This window comes from Tyto alba, unplaced genomic scaffold, assembly GCF_018691265.1.
Source record: "Tyto alba isolate M040663 unplaced genomic scaffold, T.alba_DEE_v4.0 Super-Scaffold_18, whole genome shotgun sequence".
NCBI classification, from domain to species: Eukaryota; Metazoa; Chordata; class Aves; order Strigiformes; family Tytonidae; genus Tyto; species Tyto alba.
The window spans coordinates 18,554,336-18,575,336 of NW_024881280.1; the positions used below are offsets into that span (position 1 = coordinate 18,554,336).

Consider the following 21,001-nt stretch of genomic DNA (forward strand, 5'->3'; position numbering starts at 1 on the left):
TCTAAGACCAGGTTTGCAGCAAATTAAATTGCTGTCATTAAAAGTTTTCTGTCATTTCCCGTTTCTACCCATTGACAAGAGAACTTTTCTTATTATCACCCGACAAAGCTGTTTAAACATGTAAGATACATACACATATGAGAAAGTCAGCTCTGCATTTCAACAACATAGATGCAAAGTTAACTCTCTCGTAAATATGTATCTGCTTGTTCATATATTTAAGCTGCATTCTCTGCAACTGGCAGGTTGTAGGCTTAGTCCTTCAATAGTAGCTCCAGACTAGCAAATAATGAAATAAGTGACCGCCTTTAAGCATGAGTGCATGTTCTGGGTTTACCAGAGAGCCATAGAGATCCTTCAGTGAGATATTTGTTGTTACTTCTCACTTCATACTGTCTCAAACAACAGCTGTACCTAAATACACTCCCAAAAACTGCTGAAAAGAAGGAGGATATTGAAAGGGAAAATGCATAAGAAAATAAAACCCATAAACAATTCTCACAAACTAATAAAAAACAAAGGAAAAAAGGTCACAAAAACATGCCAAGAAAAACAGCAGGAAGAAGAAATTTTTTTTTTTTTGTCCATTATAGTTCTCAAAAAGAACAGTTTTCTGCATTTCAGGGTTTTCTTTACTAGAACTTGTAGAGAATACAGAACTATTAATATACACTGACCCACCACTGGGTAGAAAACTCTAAATTACAAAAAGACTTTGTCAACAAAACTGTTTCATTATTTAAGGAATACTGCTTATATAAAACAATGGACAATTAATTTCTGCAACAAAACATTTCAGAGCCCAAAACTTTCACATTCCAAGAAATTTTCTATCTTAAGCATAATTGTACAACACACCAAAGCCTTACCTCCATAAACAATTCCAAACTGTCCTGATCCCAACACCTCATCTGGGAAGATTTGATATACAGTGCTAATATCCTGTTTATATAAACATAAAAAATATTAAGCCCTGAGATATGGAAAAAAAATTATATTTCATTTGCTTTTTCTAGCATCAAGTAGCATACATTTACTATAGTATATTTGAAAATATGTTATCTGCCAAAAATATTCACCTAGGTTTTCTTAAAAGCCACATTAACTGCTATATCTGTAAAAGCTGCCAAATCTGATAGGTTTCAGCCACTGCCAGCTTCCAGGCAAGTAGTCCCCAGCATGTAGCATTACACTTAAACTTTGTAAAATCTGAAGATGAAAGTACATATGGAAATAAAGAGGATCTTTCCCATAACATTCTACCCAGACATCCCAGGATCCCAGATCTTGGAATTACTGATGGGTTTTATGAAAAGGGAAAAATTACAAATTTAAAATTTTCTTGAAAAAGTTCCTATGTCAGCTCATGTCAGCCATGGAATTGTAAGTGTTTTCTTAGTTTATAGAAAGTTTTGTGAGTACCAGCAGTTCTGGGCTTTGGCCTTTTGTGCTCGTCCACTGAGAGGGGTAAAACATTCTATCTGTGCCTGAGTGGGAGCCTCATATCTCACTATTTCTTAGTACCTAAACACAGGCTAAAGCACAAGCTGTTAGCAGATTCATCTGGGAGACTTAAACCAACCTCAAATCTTGGAGCTGTTTCATTTTCCTGATATTTAACCAGCAGCATATACAACGGAGAGTAAAAGAACATGAAGGACTTGATAATAAAGGCTGTCTTGCTTTTTCTTAGGAAACAAATGGACACATCCCTAGCAGGCATTCTTTTTCTGGAAAATACCAGAGCTGCCCCAGAGCTTTACTTGGCTTCAGGGAGCCCTGTTTATTTCCTCTGGCCATGAGACAGAAAACCAACAGAGTGACTGTTTACCTTATCCACATGTCCTGTGTCTAACTGTCTTAGTGTAAAAGAAACCCAGAATTCTTTACATATGTGTTAACAACATACGTAACTCATTCCTTTGGATAGTTTCATCTGTGTACAACAGAGCATATCTGATCTCTCAGTGATGACAGGAAATAGTATATTTATCAAGGCTTGTGACTAGTTTTACAAAGTACAGTTGACAAATTCCATGAAGTAATAACTTCTGCGTCTTGCTTTTCCTTTTGGTAATTAACAAACTGCAAGGATCCATAGTTAAATTCTGTCTTAAGTGAAATTACTGATATGTAATTCTTGCATCTCTAGAAAAGGTACTGTGAAGATGATTTTTCTCAAAAGTTAGCAAAGCTAATTGTTTGTTAATTTATACAAAGTAAGCGAAAAATAGCTGATAGGAACTCTTCTAACATTCCTCTTTGCAAAACAGATCAATGACTTTGCAAGCTTAATCATAGCATGTCTAGCACCAGCATCCAGAGAACACTCACCACATTTTCTTGAACTTGGCAGTTTGACACAGAGATACTGATGGATATATCCCCTGGGGAAAAAAGTAAAATATACTTTAGATTGCTGTGCTTTTAGTTCAAACATGTAGTAATAGGAAATTACATTTACATTACATCAATATCTACTGACAGCTCTAGAAACTGGAACAATTAGGTCAGTTTGTTCATCTACCAGCCAATATAAAATTACATCAGCCCACAAATATGTGACTTGAAGAACAGCTTTGCAGTGTATGGAAAAGAACAGAATTCTACATTTCATTATTAATTTTTTAATAGTGGAATCCCATGATTCCCATTTATAAGCTTATTATTGCTTTTTTCGATTCTATTTTGGGGCTTTTTACCTCATGAGAGTAACATGACTGCAACTAGGGTAAACTCTTTTTATTTAGTGGATTTAGTAATAGTTTTTATTTACAGTGTCACCTACAATGTATTTGATGCTACTCATGCCAATATGCATTCAAATTGGTCTTCATACTGTTAAAAGTCATAGACATTTCAACTGGCTTAAGAGATGTTATTAAAACACATAATGAAAACAAAAACATGCACTTGAGCTTTAATATGACAAACATCAGATCCAACCTCTACAAATTCAGAGCTCAGAATGTTGCCATAAGCATTCTGAATTGCAGATCTGCTGAGGGGCTCAATAAAACTTGTGAATACGCCTATTACTAACTGTATTACAAAAAGATGTCATTTTGGGGAGGAAAGAATGGTTCTTTGGAGCATTGCTGCTTCTGCTGACTCTTCGTTTTCTTAGCATGGATTTCAACCTCTTCAAAACCAGTGTCCTCTACTATAAAGCCTGTATTACACACTGAAGACACTCACTACTAACCATCAGCACCAATCCTAGTTGCAGTAAGTATTCAAATGTATGTAGTGCTTTGTGTTTACATGAAAAAAAGCACAGACAATGATATGCACAAGTCTTACATTTTGAGCAGAAGGCAGAAAGCTGTTATCACTCTCACCCCCCACAGGAATTTGTTCTAAAGGTCTCAGATGACCTTAATTTTTGCACAAAAGCCCCAAAGATAACTACCAATGTGTAAAGAACATTTTAAAATTTCCCAAGAGGGAGAGAAGACGGCTGTCATTCCCAGTCCAGCGTTTCAGATGATTTGTGTAGTTATGCTGGGCTCTAACCAGGGTCACTAGGCAACTAGCCTGATTGAAATGACATCAAAATTTGACACTATTTTATGCAAGAACCCAGTCAAGAAAGCAAAGGACAGAGATGATCTAATTTGATATGAGCTGTTCTGCCTGGAGGTGTAACGCCACAACCTGTTGTATTACTTGGTTTCTGAAGGGCTTGCAGTGTCATTAGCATTTCACTCTGCATTAATAGCATCCAGATGTCAAGTGCTAAAGCAGGTGTATATTGCAACAAGTAGCAGAGCAAGCACAGTAGCACCTCTAGTAGTAGGGAATTGTTTGCTCTGTGCTACTTTGTTATCAGTACCTGAGCTAGACTTAAACAAGTTTCATATTTGGTTTACATAAGCTGTCATCTTTGTTAGAGAATTACCCAAATGCATGTAAATTGGAGGCAAACATATATTCAAGTTCTTTTGGTCCCAGGTAACATCCAAGCCTCGTAGTGCTTAGAACAGCTGTTCTTCATATTTGAGCTCGCTTCATCTCAGCATGAGACAATGCGGCAGTTGTACAGCCAAACGTGATGAAAGGGAGCGTATCATCTATGTTACAGTGACCTAAAGAGTGAAGAGCTGCTTCTGCAGACAGCTAGAAACATAAATTACAGTCATGACGGGAAAAATCTATCAATACCTAACTGGAGCTCAGAGAACTTCATGTCCCTATACAAGGAGGCTATTACTCATGTCAACCACACAAATGTGGATGAAGTGCCTTACTAATAACAACTATCTGTTCGCTAACAAATCTGCACCGTGTATATTAATACAGATGTCCTATTATGAACTGGAAGCACATAGATGAGAAACTGTGATGTTTAAAATAATATGCAAGTGATAAGCCATGGCAGAATAGCTTTTACTAGATGTGTAATACCTCCTTTCAATGTGTACAGAAGATTAAGTAGTGTCAGTTGTGATACGACTCTGCTTATCTGAAATGGAGGAAATGAATAAACTTACTGTGCAGGCTGGGTCCTGACCCAGTTGATGCCCCTTTAGGGATGACGGGCATCAGAGCATGCTGTATTGCCATCTCCCACATTCGTGCCACATCAATGCCAATACCACTGGTGATAACACTGTTATTCAGTGGAACACTTGAGAGGTTTTCTATGTTTTCTCCAACATAATAGACTATATTTGCTGTGCTTATTTCAAAACAATGAGGATTGGCTCCTTGAGGCAGCAAAGTGAAAGTTTTTGCAGGCTCCAGAGACAAAATTTCAGACAATGGGATTTCCTAAAATGAAAAAATGTTTTATTATCTGTGTAAAGATTATCACCATATAAAACTAAACCATGAACTTTATTTAACTAATTTATGATATTAGTCGTTGCTTTTAACCACATGCTTCTTGTACAAACAAAAAGGCTCTTGTAACCTGAAACTCCATGACATAGAGGACTGTTGATGGTAAAATACTAAATGTTTCTTTCCAAAACCAAGTAGAACGTTAATTATTTAATTAAACCTATCAAAGAGAGCACTGAGGTGCCCTCAGAAAAGAGCAGGACCATCCATATATCAAAAGAACATTAAGAAATTAAAACCTGTTGGCTCCTTATTTAACAAAATTTATTTGCAATAAATTATTTGCAGAAAAAAATCTATTCAACATTAAGATTCCAAATCCACCTTTCACACAGGTGTAAACTTGATTGTTTCATCTTGAATAACATTTAGGGCACGTTTCACTGTTGTATTTTCCTGACAGGAAGCCATATGAAAAAAATACTTTCCATTATTAAAAGTTATTGTAGTAACATCTGAGGAGTTTAACTGCCTCAGGTAAAAGTATGTGAGCATCAGAACAATCTTTTACAATCAAAATCACAACATAATGTCCAAAGGACAGAATTAAAATAATATATACTACACCTTGTTGTTTGGAAACAATGTATATTATGAATGACAGAATGTCAGATGAATTTCTTGGCAGAATTTGTCACTGGTAGTGCCCCTGAATAAAAACCTAATATTTCCACAACATGTATTTTACAGGTCCTTGTTAGGTGACAAGTTTCTGCTCTGTGACTTGTTTGTGAAAGGCAGAACACACATATGCAGCTTAAATAATGAAAACAAACACAGGTCAAAGTTATACTACCTGTGTACTTTTAGGAAGTACCTATTAATCCAGCAGTTTAGTCATTATATTCTGCTGGTACAAAAAGAGATTGAAAAATACTCCTTACTTTGTAATATTTGCTTCCAGTATCATTTTGAAAAAGTGTAATGCATTTGCTGTCCAGTCTCCAGTAGTGTCGTTTCCTCTGCAATGAAAAAGAAGGGAAAACTCTTTCTAGCATTTTCCAGTTAAATTCATGAAATGTTTATTTCTCAAAAATATAATTTCCAAAATGTTTTGCTTAAGTTTGAAGAAATTAATTGTGAATGATAAAGATCTATTTGCTATTAGAAGATTTTTATATAAACTTTATATTTGAGTTTAGGATTTACAGGGCCACATGGCCACCCTCTGTTGTTTCAGTAATAACCTAGCTCTGTTCAAATTGTCCAAATTCTAAATGTCACTTTGATGTCTGCATTACATTCAGCACAATTTGCTACAGGTATGATGCTCAAATAATTAAACGTTCTTTTTGTACCAGTTATAACACTCCGGTTCACTTTAGAAGGCCACATACGTAAGTCTTTATTCCTGTTTTAGCAGGTTGGAATGAAAATAACTTCTTTCTGCACTTAATCTATTTTACAAAAGCCTTAATTTACCTAGCAGTAAGATATCTAGGAGACTGCAGATGGAAGGTAAAGTTACTTCCCAGAACCTCTAAAGCGTTAATGTTATTTACTTCCTTCAGAATGCCTTCACATTTGGCTGACTATGATAATGCAACTGACATATTCAGATATTTTTTGTGTGTTTTAAATGTCTCCTGTTTCTTACAAGCAGTGCCAGTCCTCAGTTCTGACAAGATTCAGGATTTGAGAAATTACAAATATGGCAAAAAATGCCTTATATGAATGACTGTAAATTATCAAAGTATTGTTAGGATTTGATTCTGTACTATCATATATTACAGTAAAACAGGTCTTCCTTAACATTTCTTACCAATGTATCCTTGCTTGTATAGTGAACCATCCAACCCTCCTTCATTACTGTGCTACTTCTCCTTTTTGTGTGCTTCACAGATTGTACCACTCTCATTAATGGAATATTGTTGCTGGTTGAAGGGCTTAAGAATAAATCAAAAGACTTTTAAAAAGAGGATAACTTTGGACAAAACAAAACAAAAAAATCTTTAAAATCAGAAAGAATATATATATATATATATATATAAAAAAAACCCTATAAATATATCCGATATCCACATTTATATTTATCATCACTATCAGACATGGACTGGACTCAGAATGACAAACCAAAATAGAGTATTTTGAGATTACAAAGAAAAAAAATTGTAATGCTACACCAGAAGAATGTCAGAGACCTTCTGAAGGCTTACACACACACACACTCTCTCCCCAAAATATTCCTAATGATGAGCTAAGATGGGCAAATGACTAGGGGCCCAGCTAGGGTGTGGGAGCCATAGCTCAAGCCTGTGCTATGCATGATTCAGACCCGAACTTGATCTTGAATCTCCCATAACCTAAGTAAACATCATCCATAAGATTACTGTCCTGTGATCTTTCTTGGGTTCAAACACACAGTGGAGTGATGATGGTTTACAGAGCAGAAATGTGTCAGCTGCCTAGCTGACAGGGCACAGCAGAGAATCTGCTGGAACCTCTCAGAGAAAGAGGTTTAAGATAATACATTTTATCCTCAGAGACCTAAAATGAAGCCCCATTTCCTTGCAGTCTGGGGTATGCACGCTGAAACTTTCCACGACTCAGCTGACACACAGTAAATCGGGAAGGCATGGGAAGTTGACAGTATGCCCGATAGCAGCATTACATAAAATCAGATAAAATCTATCTAGTTGAAGAGGTGTAAGAAGTAACTAAGCTCATCTTCCCACTTCCCTTGCTGTTAGAGATAACCATTTCTAAAGCAGATTCTGCATAATGGAATATGGACTCATAATCTGTTTTAATCCTAAACTGAAATGCTTAGTTATTTCTGGCAGAACTTTAAACGGCAATGCTGCATTGTATGTGAAAATACAGCACAGAGAACTCATGTATTCTGCCCTGATGGCAGAGATATTGGTGCAACAACTCCAACAATAATGGGCAGAAACTGCCCAGGAAAAGAAGAATATCTTAAATTTCCACAGTTGTGACTGTGGATGTCTGCACATGGCCCTACTTCACTGTAATGCCTCCTGGAAATAAGAAACATTTTATGAACTGGCAGTTTCCAATCAAAATGGAAAAATTAAACTGTCTTAAAGCTTCATTAAGAGTGTAACATACAGTTAACATCTCTTTATGCCCAAAAATGATCAAATGAGCCACAGTTCCTATTTAACTATTCCTGTCTGTACTGACAAGAGGTTTACGTTATTTGCTTTTTATAGATCACTTAAAAATAAACCATGGATATGGAGACTACCCTTAGAAATAACTTGGGGAAGGTATTACTGGAAATACAGGGATGCCCCTCAACTAAGTAAACAAGTACCTTGGTTATCAGTTTTTTTATTATGTATAATTAGGTACTTATATTTTGAAAACCTGCAATGCTGTCCATTTAACACAACTTGGACATTCAAAATGTTATATGACACTGATTTTGTGATATAAGCACAGGCTTATATTCCAGTGATACATGGTGCCTATATCTAGTGTCTATGCAGATGAATACGACAATAGGAAAAACAGTTCACTGCTGCAGGAGGTAAAATTGCATACTTGAAATGGATTGCTTTCTATTAGTGCAACAGGTATATGTTATTAACAGAGAGCTAAGGGGAACCTGTGACTGAAACAGACTCCTAGTTAGCAAAATAAGAGGAAGCTGCAGGTCAAACTGAGAACTGTGAAAGAAAAATATTCTGTAATTCTTCAAGCTACAGATCCCTTGCGTCAAGGAAATTACTGCTGAAAGGATCTTAATTCATTTTAGGTTCCCTGACAATGAATAATCCCTACTTTTTTTCCCTACTATTCTGTACAGTTCCAATAAGTGAATAATAATGTTTTCTTCTCTTCAGACATTTCTGAGGTAAGTTGCGCAACTCAATTACTATTTTCCTTCCTGAGTAGTCATTTCAAACCACTAATCGATTTTGTAAGTTGCTTCAAACTATTAGTTCAAGTTTGTCAAACCTTCTTTCTTTGTAAAGGTATCTAAAAACACAAACAATTAATCGAGAGCCAATTATACCATAGACACTTACACAATTTATTTTTATTTTTGCTCGTTTAAATGACCAGGTATTGCACTATTAGTCAGGGAAAAAATGCTTGGGAAAATAAATAAATTTTAAAAAATAAATTCTTCTCTATTGCTCATGCACAAATAGTTTCACAACATAACTTTCATAGAAGAACAGACCTCTAACAATTACTTGTGCATCAGTTTTCAGCTTCTACTTCAACTTGACAAAAATTTTTAAGCTTCTTTTAAATTCATAACGCATATATTCAGTGAAGCAATCTCACAGCAATTTCAGAACCACCACGTATCACTAGCTCTCTCCATTCTCAATGGGTGAGAACAGTGTTCACATAGATACCCCCTTGACACCTAAACACGATACTTTGTAATAAACACAAAAGGAGATGGAAGGTACACTGACTCCCCAGCTTACCTGATCATCCTGTTAGACTCATCGTGGTCCGGATCGGCATCCTGCATTTCCCCGTTGTCACTATGGCATCCTGTCATTGACATCTCAGAATCATGAGCTATAGATTCTTCCATGTCATCTATAAAACCACTGTTTCTTTCACTGTCATTGTCATCACTCCCTTCTTCCATGACCACATCAGACTCAGCCCCAGGACTAAGAAGATCTGGAATATAATTTCTGAAATTATTATCTGAAAACATACAATACTCCAATCATAACATCCTGACACATTTTGAGCTTCAGAAAACTCAGGTTCCCTTTGGAACTCTACTGCCTGTGTCAATCTCTAGTCAGTACTGTATGTGTGCTGGTGAAGTATGGTTTCTAACCATCATTTAGAAAATCACCGTAGAAAACAGGGAAAGCATCAAACCAAGGTATTTTCAGAAATACAATTTTCTATTAAGAAAATGCCAAAGTCAAAGAAGAATTTCTTATCCATGGACTACTATCAAACCTTCTGTACTCATGAGCTTTATTTCTGAGATCTTCTGGCAGATTTTCTATACAACTTGAATGTTGTGTTCTGACTTGATGGATGTTGGCAGGCTACAGCTGCAAACTGATGTTAGAACAGCAGTAATTTCAAAACAAGGAATTTTGTAATAGGATGATGACATGACAATGGACTATTGAAATCACTCCCAAAACAATTACTTATAACGTGAATTATATTTTGGGGAAAAAAAGATATTTCCTTTGCACCAGTGTTCTCTGTGAAGGCTGCAATATGACACAGTAATCCATACTATTGAATTAATGCCCCTTGCATTTAGAAAATAAATATTAAATAAATATCAAAAATCCAATGTAAGATAGCATAGAAAAAATACAAAGATTTAGGATTTAACTTATCTGACCATGCCATAGTATTAATAGTATCTTCCAGCTTATATTTAAATCATGTTAAATTTTCCATTTTCAAGACTAGATATGCCTAAGCAAGATCAAAGTAAGAAATAACTTTTATTGTATTGCTGCTTGTGAATGGATTTATCTGGAAGACAGAAAGGAAGGGAAAAAATTTAACTTATTTACTTAATGAATTACATTACAAAAACAAAAAAACAAAATCCCAAGCCAAAAAAAAAGACATTTTGTTGAAACTCAACCTGCTGCTACACAGGCTGTGATCTAACATGTCAAAATCATTAGTCTTGTCAGATAGTAAAGACAGCATTAGTTTTTCTGGGATGTTTGCAGTATTTCAGAAATCTAAAGTAAGGTTAAAATCACATGGAAGACACCAGATAATCTCACCGAGAAATTTTTGCCTAATTGTGTGGAGTAAGGTTCCTAACAGTCAGTGTAGACAATGCCCCAAAACAAAAAGCACACTGAACTGTCTAACAGCAAAATATTTTGAATTGATGGCATTTCACTCAAATTGGAAGTGCACTGCTAAAAGGTTTGTTTCCATGTACAGTAGTCTTAAAATATTTGGGTATAAATTACTGATGTGTGATTAAGAGACACATTATACATCATCTCTAGCAGAAACAGTCATCCAGTCATGAATGACACTTAACAGTGCAAGGCTCTCTCTGCTATTCCTACAACACTTTTCTAATCTCTATTTTTAATAAACCCACAATCAGTTAAAAATAACCTCCCACATTTAGTATATAATGTGTTTATTAATGAGAGCATACTTGGAACTTTATTGCTTCAGTTCTTCCTTCACTTACTATTTTGGGGAAGATATATCACACAGCAGATGGACAGAGTGACAGATACTGTATTTTACTTATTAAGTTTGAAAATAATGTGAACCAAATCACTGTAAAAATAGAAATGATATACCAGGATGAAATTGCCTTCCTGTATCAGTCATTTAGGACACAAAATTAAGAGTTCTACTTTGATGCTATGGATTCCATACTATCGATATTATTTTGTGGGGAAAAGCCAAATTCTATAAATTTTAAGATGGAGAGCTTCAAGTAGTATGTTTGGAGTAAGCTTGGAGTATGTGTTCTCACCCCAAGTGGCTTTCCACAAGCATTCCTCACCCAGTCCTTCCTCAGGCAAACCATTACTTCCCATCAGCCTGGCATCAGATTCATGCGTAGGAGGCAAGCCAATAAAAGTAGCATGTTGCCTGTGGGGCAAAGGCAGGGAGGGGGCACAGAAAGTGTGTTGAAGGGATGAAATACAACTACCTCAGTTGGAAAGGGGGGAACTTCAAGGAGCAATTCAGAAACAAATGTAAATTTTGTTCATTTAGTCCAGCTGTCCAGAAATACGGCTTGCATTCCTGTCTTCTCTTAGCCCTATTGATCAATCCTGGTTTTCACTCCTCTCTAAAAGTGCACCTATGCAGGAAAAATTTTATCATTTATAAGCAGATTTAGTTACTGTCTATGACTCAGGGAAAACTCTATACTGCTATCAATGGAATTAACATGTCATGATATATGTTAACTCTTGGATTTGAAAATCAAACCATATACTTCCATAGGCATTGTGACTTGCACTCCTGAAGAAATAGTGATGTTATGGAATGTTAATGGTTAAGTAAGGTATAAATGGTGTAAAGATGAAAAAAAGGAAATAATAATAGCAACTCCAAGACTCCAGTTTAAGGTGCATGAGAGAGGACATCAGCAAGAGTGCAGCATCAACCTTCCAGAAAATCATTGCATTTCAAGGTGGATACTCAGCATCAAAAATATTTCTGCCTACACTAATTGCCATTAAACAGAAAAACTTTGTAGCAATACTATGAGAAATACTATGAAAAATGTTAGTTAACATTCCTAATTTTGGAAATTCTTGATATCTCTTTGATAAAGTAGATCACTGATTTAAAGTTTGAAAAAGGATGCCTAATAAGGCAATACTTTATTAACCTCAGGAGCAGTTTAGGCTGACAACTTAACATGGTAATATGCATTAGAAACTGAACACTTTGCCACACTTCTCATTCCCTTATCACATAGAAAAGTGACATTTTCAAGGCAATCAACAACTCATCTACAACCACCCTTTTTTTCTCCAGTACCGTCTGTCAAGCCTACCCATACGTTCTTATACTTGACACAAAACCGACAGCACATGTATGGGAAAATCAGCAGATACTCTAGCCTTTATTTCTGGTAACAGATATGATTAGTTTCACACCAACAGTAAGCAGTGGAATTTTCTTCTAGAGGGCCTTCCCAGTTCTTCCAGGTATGTTTCTCCTCCTCAGGAAGATTATCCTAAAACAAGCACTTTTTTTCTCCCAGATTAAAAAACAATTTTGTGCTTGCATCTGACAGGTGAATGCCAACTTATGCATGTGGCTTTTTGCTGTTCTCTGGCATTCTGCATTCAACAGACCATGCTCCCCCGGCCATTTTGCTGCTGACACCACCTCTGCGGCACAGCTGAGCCTGTCAGTGCCACCGATTTGGAAGACACATGCTCCAAGTTGATGGTGTATGAGCCACTCGTAGCGTTCAACCCACACTTCATCTTCGACATACAGCAGAAATATTGAAGAGGAAAGGCCACTCCCAAGCAATGGAAAAACGTGTCACAGTTTTTAATTTATCTTTTATTTAATTGCTGGTTTAAACAATGACAGAAGCAATTATTAAGGCAACTTACCTCCATTAATGGCAACTTCCCCCAAGCAGTTATTTGGCACTTTAGGAGCACAGCGTTTGTGACAGTTGAACCTGCAGTCTGTTAAGAAAAATAGGGATACAGTAAAATTCTTTCTCTTTCTCTGTCACACAATTATATGTTTTCCTGCTATCCAGCCTATAAATGTCAAGCCCTACCATTTCACTCATGCAAAGTTAACGTGTCCAGAGAGTGTTCCATAGCCCGGCTGCATGCCACCTGCCAGCGGAAGGGGCCCGGTGAAGATGCTAGAAGTGAAGGAAAGCCCTGCCAAGGGCAGGAAAGGGGGGGACAACAACACACTGCCTGCAGCCGAAGCATGTGCTCGCCTCTTCTCGGGAAGCGATTGGGAAACCCCAGTGCTTGGCTGCAACGCCAGAGCTGCTTTTCCAAAGAAAGGAGCAGATCAGGCTGCAGTGTGGCCACTGCAGCTTAAATGACTGCAAATCAAATGCTGAAGACTGGAAACTGAAACAGCAGGACCCTAGCCGACAACTCTAAGCAAGAAAATATTTGTTATTTGCATTGCAAAGCAACTTCTAGGCAGCTTTCAGTAGAGGGGTCCTTCGATACCTTTTTTTTAGGTAGCTATTTTTATTTCATTACAACTTTTTTTTTTTTTTTTTAGTAAAGTAAGTAAGTAGCCTTAACTGTTTTCTTTTGGACTATGAACACACTTTACTTAAACTAAGAGCTGTAACTTATTAACACACCTGGACAAGTAAAGAGTCAGGAGCAAAGAAATATACTAAGGATGTAATTATTTAACTTCAGATTGATCCAAAAACCAACTAAGGTACAGCAGAGACAAATTGAAGGTAAACACTTTTTTAAAAAAAGTCAGGTTAATATTTGCTTATGTCACTGTGATTCAAAGTGTACTGAAACAGGTGATGCTTTCATAGAGATTTTGCTTTAGTTAAATCACATCAGAATCACATCTTAAGATAAATAAATGCAACTTTGAATTTTTGCAAGGTGTTAGTTCAAAGAAGCAACGCAAAGTAATGTGACTAATTCTATGATAGTTATTGTTTATTTTAATAGAAGGAAGGTGATTTTAAGGATCTGTCAGCCAACATTATCTAACATTACAACATGCGCAACACCTTGTATTTATGGGAATGCTAGCTGGCTAAGGTGAGCCAGTAATCGAGGCTACGGTCTAAGGGGCTTTATTCACTTTGGCACCTGCTAAAGTACAGCACCATGAGACTTGAGAGCACGTTAGTCACACTGAAAAAAATGTGGTTTTAAATTCTTACATAGACTCATCTTATTTTATTTCCATTACAACTCTCCCCAAAACCTGAACTGCTGGGACTCAGGCACACGTTTCAATTCAAGCATAAAACTGTAGATTGAGAGCAATTATGATAAGAATACAGTCCTTTGTGTTAACTATTCTGCTGTAACTGCCTGTGAGCACACTCTCACCCAGTGCCAAAAACCAGATAATTTACACCTAATGAAAAAGATGTGAGCTACTGAAGATAAACCACAGGCTAAGAATGAACAGCCATGAAGCCAGCTCCTGCAGAACAGCCATTACTGTAATTCTGATTCCAGCTTAATCCAATGTAATTGTATATGTGCCTACACCTAGACAGTTTAGTGAAGAAATCATGAGTAAGGCTACAGAGTAACTACTCGAATGTTAATTTACTAATTTTATTATGCTTAGCTTTTATGTTCCTGAAGGGCGTTTACTTACCTTTGCACTGCAAGCCCTGTCTAAAAAGCCCTTTGAGAAGCTTCTTACAGTACTGGCAAACTGTTGGCCGTGTGTAAGAGTGGATGACAAAAGTGTGAGGCACTTTAACCTTGGACAGTAAGATCTTGTCTAGCTGAATAGGTCGTCCTATGTAGGACTGTGAATTTGATCTCTTCTCTCGCCCAGTGAATGACTCTGATGGTGTCTTTTGCTGTGAAATACATATAAAGAACATTTCAAATAAGCATGATTTACTCATTTTTAGAAATATATCATATTCATACATATTCAACTCAAGAACAATAAGTCATATGTCATAAAAAGTAACGTAAGTGCTTTTACAAATTAATAGAACATGGAACATACCCCTCAGACTGCTTTTGAAAAATTGGATTGGTATCAAACAGTATCTTTGTCAACACTATTATCATACATTTTACATTGTGGATGATTTTTTTTTTAATTAAGGGTTTTTTTAATCAAAATTAAAATATTCACTACAGATTTCTCAGAAAAGCATTCTGCCTTCTGATAAAAACACAAGACACTTTTACCTCTCTTATTTTCTGTTTTGTATCAAAAGCAACTTTGAAAGGCTGTATTTTTTTGTACAAACATTAAGAAAATTATTATCTTAACCTATTTGCATGCAGGTTTTGATACAAAATAGATTAGTATTTTCCCTTCCCTTTATTTATACTTTTTTCTGTCACCAACCCTAACACATTTAGATTATGCACAACAGATCACAATAGGTATTTAAATACATATATATAAATATGTATGAAGTGAGACACAGACTAAGGTATGGAATCCAAAGAATCCCTGAAAGAAAGGAGTTACCTTATTTTGTCTGCTACATTCCTTTAAATGTAAATACGGTAATTACCCCCAGGAAACAACTGACCCAGAAAACTGCCTTCTCCTAAGAACCCCCCTTGAGAAACAACCCAAGTACACCCACAGTTAACATGGAAAGGAGAAAAACAAGTGGCAAGATTCAGTTTGATCATTTAAAATTCAGCATCTTCTTGACATCATCTGCAAATAATCTGAAAACTGAAGGCTAGAAAACAAGTCATTCATTCTAAAGTTCAAATAGGTTTCTTATTGTGAAGATAATTTCTTTTGGTTATATTGCAGAACTATCTGTCTTTCCAAAGATGCATATGCAATAGATTTACTGAACATTAGAGCTACCCTGCTAATTGACAAAAATGCCAACATCACATGCATATCGACTGTATAAATGCAGTCCTGTCAAATCAAGGAAGAATATGCAAAACACATTGTATGAGCCAGGTACATATGGTCACTATAAACAAACTAGACTGAAACAAGTGTAAGAAAGCATCTGCCTTTTCTTTTTCACAAATAATAGTTGAAGAAGTATGAGTACCTACTTTGATATTATGTGTTTACTTCCTGAGTTTTAGATCTTCATGCTCTGTAAAGCACTTACACATATGAAAAAAAAAAAAAAAGCCCAAAACAATCTAGCCTCAGTTTACAATTGAATAAATTTAATATTTGTTAGTTAGCAATAATGTTTGCCTAGTATTTCCAAGGCAGATTGCATCAAGCCTTCTGAAGTCAACATCAACAGGACTTTGGCAGGGAGGGCAGAAGCCCAGCAGCAAGGAAAGAATGAGCCCACATATATAGCATAAACTGCATTGCTCAGCTTGTGCAAACTACCTGCAAATGCCAGCCCTTAGTACTTGTGGAGAGGACAGGGCAGCTCACAGGAGGAATCAGAAATACATATGGGATCCTCTCAGTCTTGTATGTAGAACAGGGACAGTTTTGGCCCAGACAGATGTTCCTTCAGTCTTAGTGCAGTGCCTTACAAGTTACATACACAACCCTATGCTATGGTCAGATACCTTGCTCTGAATTTGCTTCTCAGTGCTCACAAGAACAGTTAGATATGTGACGTACTACATTTCAATATAAATATTTTCTTTTTGAATAAATTAAATATTTAATGGTTGCCTTAACTCTAATCACTTCCTGCAAGGCATTAGTCAAAACACTTTGTTATCTTTGTCTTGAATATGGACATTTGGTTGACTTTTCACATGTAGTGACACTATTCTTTTAAAATGTAATTGAAAATGAGTAAGAATTTCTTAAGGGGAAAAAGTTCTATTGCTTGCATTCATTATGACACTGCAACGAACTAATATGTCAGTTTACTGTTCTTACCACTAGAGCTATTTCTTGACAATCTTACTCTTGTCTGAAGTACGAGCGATCCAAGTATCTCCTAACATTATGATCTCTCTTAGAATCCTATCTAATATAATCTCAACTAAATTTACTTTGCATTGTCATTCTTTGCCTTCATTTATCAAATTATTGCCAAATCAAAAGTAATTTTGGCAACTGAACACTGCTAAAAGCTTTTTAAAAGTCCAAATTACTTACACTTAGTTTATATCAGTCAATGCACAGTTATAATTTCTGAACGATTTACTTGAAGTCTTATTTCACATGGCTGCCGAGTAATGTTAGAACAGGTGATTAACTACATTTTTGCTCGTAATTCAGAAGTGTTCTCTACAGTTCAAATGGTAATGGATACTAAAAAGGTAAGACATTGGAAGACCTACTGCAGGATTTCAGTCTTCAAGTCTGGTCCCTACTTTAATTTTTTAATGTGATTTTCATATTCAAAATGTTGCTTATATTTCTGTTAAAAATAATATACTAAGAATGCATAACAAGTTTAGTAACAAGTGAAAACAACAATTTCACCACCTTCACCTCAAAATGAGTGGAACTAAAATAAGTAGGCCTAAACTCATTCTAAGTAATTTTTTGTAGGCAACATCTGTTAGTTTTTTTCTATTTACAGTCTAATTTACAGAAAAAGGATTTTAGTTTTTCTTTGTCATTCTGCAAGCACTGGGCTGCTACACAACAGCAGCATAGCACACCACGTAACACACCAGCAATTCTTAATTTACAGTGTTGTCAGGTCAAGTCAGAACTAAAGCTGAGTTTAACCTTCTCCCAAACGAGAAAAGACATCACCAGTAACAGATCTGGTCTCTCTCCTGCGTGCCCAGGCCTGATATGACGGACTCGCACTCCTTCCCGCTTCCAGCCGGAGACAATGCGACCCTTGGCTGCTGCTCAGCGGCAGCACGGGATGGGAAGCTGGTGACAGAGAATTCATGGCAGCAGCAGCCAGAGCATCACTCCACACCCCTCTGATGACTGACTGACTAGGAGGAGGAGTACCTCCTCCCTCTTGTCAATGACGAGCTTCTCCTCCTCATACCTTCCAAAACTTCTGTCAATATCCCTCACTTTTAACTTCCAGTACCAGACAGATGCCACAATTTAAAGCCCCTGAAAGAAAAGAAAACCAGGAACTATCCTGTTCTCACTGCAACAGCAAGAATCTCTTCCACAAAGCACCTTCTTTTTCAGCCGGTGTGCCTGGCTTGTTAGAAAGATAAATTAGTTTTTCCTGGTAGTCGGCCAGACTACTGACTCAGCAAAGCTGGAAACTTCCCAGGAAATGATTGCTTAACTGGATTACACCATGGAAACTAACAGCCTGTGCAGCTCCAAACACTAAACAGTCCTTTAGAGCAATCATCCCAGCAAGGTAATCTATACTTTAACAGCTCAGAATATGATCTTCCAAAAGTGACCATGAACATAAAGAAATATGTGCAGATATTTAACTGTATGGATGTCCAACCAAGCCAGTGACACTGATCACAGCCCGAGACTTCATTTCAATTATGCCTTAAAGTATGAGAATATCTAATAGAATCCAGTGTTTGCTAACTCTTTTTATTTTGAAATTTTTTTTTTTTTTAATTCCATGAAGGGAGAGGTGTCAAGCTTTTCCCCAACATGGGGCATTCTGTATGATTCGTATTAGCTGATGCCTTGCCCTTCCTTCTTGTTCAATTTCTTCACATTTTGGAATATACTGAAGCAACTCATGGTTTATCTGGTAAGCTTTGTTAAAAGCTATTCAAGGACACAACAATTTATCTACAGTGGCCAGAAGCACAAAGACATTGTACAGAATCCTGTCATCGCACGAAGGAGACAGTCCTCCATATAACTGCTACCCTAAAAGCAAAAATAGCTCATCAGGACATCTTGTCCAAATCCATTGCAAAATACAACTAAGAAACTGAAATAAATACTGATTCCCTGCCAATGGATTCAGCTGGTTTTATTACCTGGGTGATAAGACTGTCTTCTAGAACCACATCCACCCCTCCCAAGCACAGAAATCAAAGAAACTTTAGGGAGATGCTGAAGCAACTAATGGGAAAGAATAAAAGCTGACTGTCTGGATGCAGAATTGGCCTCTTGGGAGAAAAGACAAGGATCAGCCCTGCAATCCAGCTGCACAGGCTAGTCTAAAATATAAAACAGGCTGCTGTTCGCCTGACTTATTTCAAAAGATTTCAACAGTCCCACTAAAAATGTCCCAAGGATTGTGACAAAACGTTACTGAAGCGCTTCATGTTATAGGAGTCAGAAAATAAAATACTTCAGTTTTGACATTTGATCATCTTATTTTAAATCATTCTTGCAGAAACACATTCAAGTCAGAAACCTTCACTCAGAAGAGGCTACACATCCTATACCCTCCTAAATGTCTAATTTTTCAAAACTGTTCACAAATAAGTGCTAACCTTTTGCAGGCTCAGTATGTAAAAAGTATTGTGACATTATTCCTGTTCTTTACACTGAGATATTAAATCAAAAACAACACAGGTATTCCTACAATTTTGAAGTGTTTGTCTTAACAAAAGAAACAAACTATCACAAGCTAGTGTTTTTTAATTTACTTGGACAACTGAGAAAAGTGATGTATATTTAAATCCAAACAAAACAGCAGTAACTGTCCACATAAAGTTTCATTTTCAGTGTTGAAGCATACTTGTTGAAACATGCATTTCCTTCCTATATTGAATGCAGAGGATAAAGCCTTAATATGTCCACATACAATTTCTTCACAGGAAGCTACTGTCAAATGAGATGCTAGATATCTATGTAACCACAGGAACTACTATGTTCTTAATGCAATGCAAATGTTGACTTCCTTTTACAAATTAAACTATGTGACTGTAATTAAGTGAATTCAAGGGAACAAATCTTCAGTTAAATATATTGAAATACCACACTTAGACTGCAATCAACTGTGTTGTCTTTTGAGGCTTCTTGTACTCTTCTCTTTAAGTCAAGTGTATGATTTAATCCTACAAGCACCATAGTTAGATAGCTATGGTCTGAAAAACACTTCAGTGTCACATGTGTAAACACATCAAAGAACTGACTTCAGTACAAGCTGTTAATACAAAACTATCCACAGATGGAAATTATTATGTACCCTGTTCCTCCACTCAGACATCAATACCAGCAAACAGTGGTTTGAATGCTCTGTCTGTAACCTGCCTTATTTTGTAAAGTAACAAGAGAAGATTGCTGGGTTTCAGCAGTCATTGTGTGACTACACTGACTTCTCAGAGTCAGGGATTTCCCAAAACAAAAGCCCTTTGTTAACAAAGGATTTTCTAGTGCCAGCAGGCATAGCAGGGCTAATATAGCACAAAGCTTTTTTTCCTGCATCTTACAGATGCAAGTTTGTTCAAAAATATTAGGTTTAGTTTGATATTCTATTATGTGATTCATAATTTTAAGTATAACAATTTTAAGTAATAAATTATTTCCATGTAAGGCTCTCGCACTACTAGAATGCCCACATCATCAATCAGACTCAGCAGCTCAGTTGTGCCTACTGCATAGAACTAATAAGAAAAAAAAAAAAAATGTACCATGAAACAAAGGTGTCATAGCCAAGTTACAATTAATGATAAAACCTGTCAGAGAATCTTAGCACAATTCTGATTCACCCTATCACATATGAATATTGCTACCCTCCCCAATGTCTGTGAAATATGTCCCATATGACACTGTCTCCATACCATCCTTACTGAATCAGGGATAACCATGAAGTCTTTGGGCTTAACCACAGCCACTGGTTTGGAAAAAGTTTTGGCATTGGACAGTGGAGGTCTAGACAAATCAGCTTGGCAAGGCTCATCTAAAGAGGGGAAGTTTGGGGGCAGTAGGATGTTAACAATGAATGCTATGCTGGACCTTGTTCTCACCAACAAGGAGGGGCTGGTGAGGAGTGTGAAGCTCAAGGGCAGCCTTGGCTGCAGTGACCATGAAATGGTGGAGTTCAAGATCCTTAATGCAGTGAGGAGGGTGCATGGGAAGCTCGTTACCCTGGACTTCAGGAGAGCAGACTTTGGCCTCTTCAGGGATCTGCTTGGCAGAGTAACATGGGATAAAGCCCTGTAGGAAATAAGGGTCCAAGAAAGCTAGT

At 36.7% G+C, this 21,001-nt stretch overlaps 1 protein-coding gene across 4 annotated transcripts in view; it reads right to left on the bottom strand.

Moving 5' to 3' along the window:
• Positions 1–21,001, bottom strand: part of PRKD1 (protein kinase D1) — a 142,881-nt gene that overhangs the window by 16,699 nt on the left and 105,181 nt on the right. For all 4 annotated transcript variants that reach the window (XM_042791189.1, XM_042791188.1, XM_033010339.2 and 1 more), the window contains 8 exons: positions 14,626–14,836; positions 12,894–12,971; positions 9,258–9,462; positions 6,608–6,731; positions 5,730–5,807; positions 4,494–4,773; positions 2,335–2,387; positions 870–942 (listed from right to left, as the gene is read on the bottom strand). In XM_042791189.1, the coding sequence (XP_042647123.1) occupies positions 870–942; positions 2,335–2,387; positions 4,494–4,773; positions 5,730–5,807; positions 6,608–6,731; positions 9,258–9,462; positions 12,894–12,971; positions 14,626–14,836 (1,102 nt within the window). The remainder of the gene's footprint in view (positions 1–869; positions 943–2,334; positions 2,388–4,493; positions 4,774–5,729; positions 5,808–6,607; positions 6,732–9,257; positions 9,463–12,893; positions 12,972–14,625; positions 14,837–21,001) is intronic.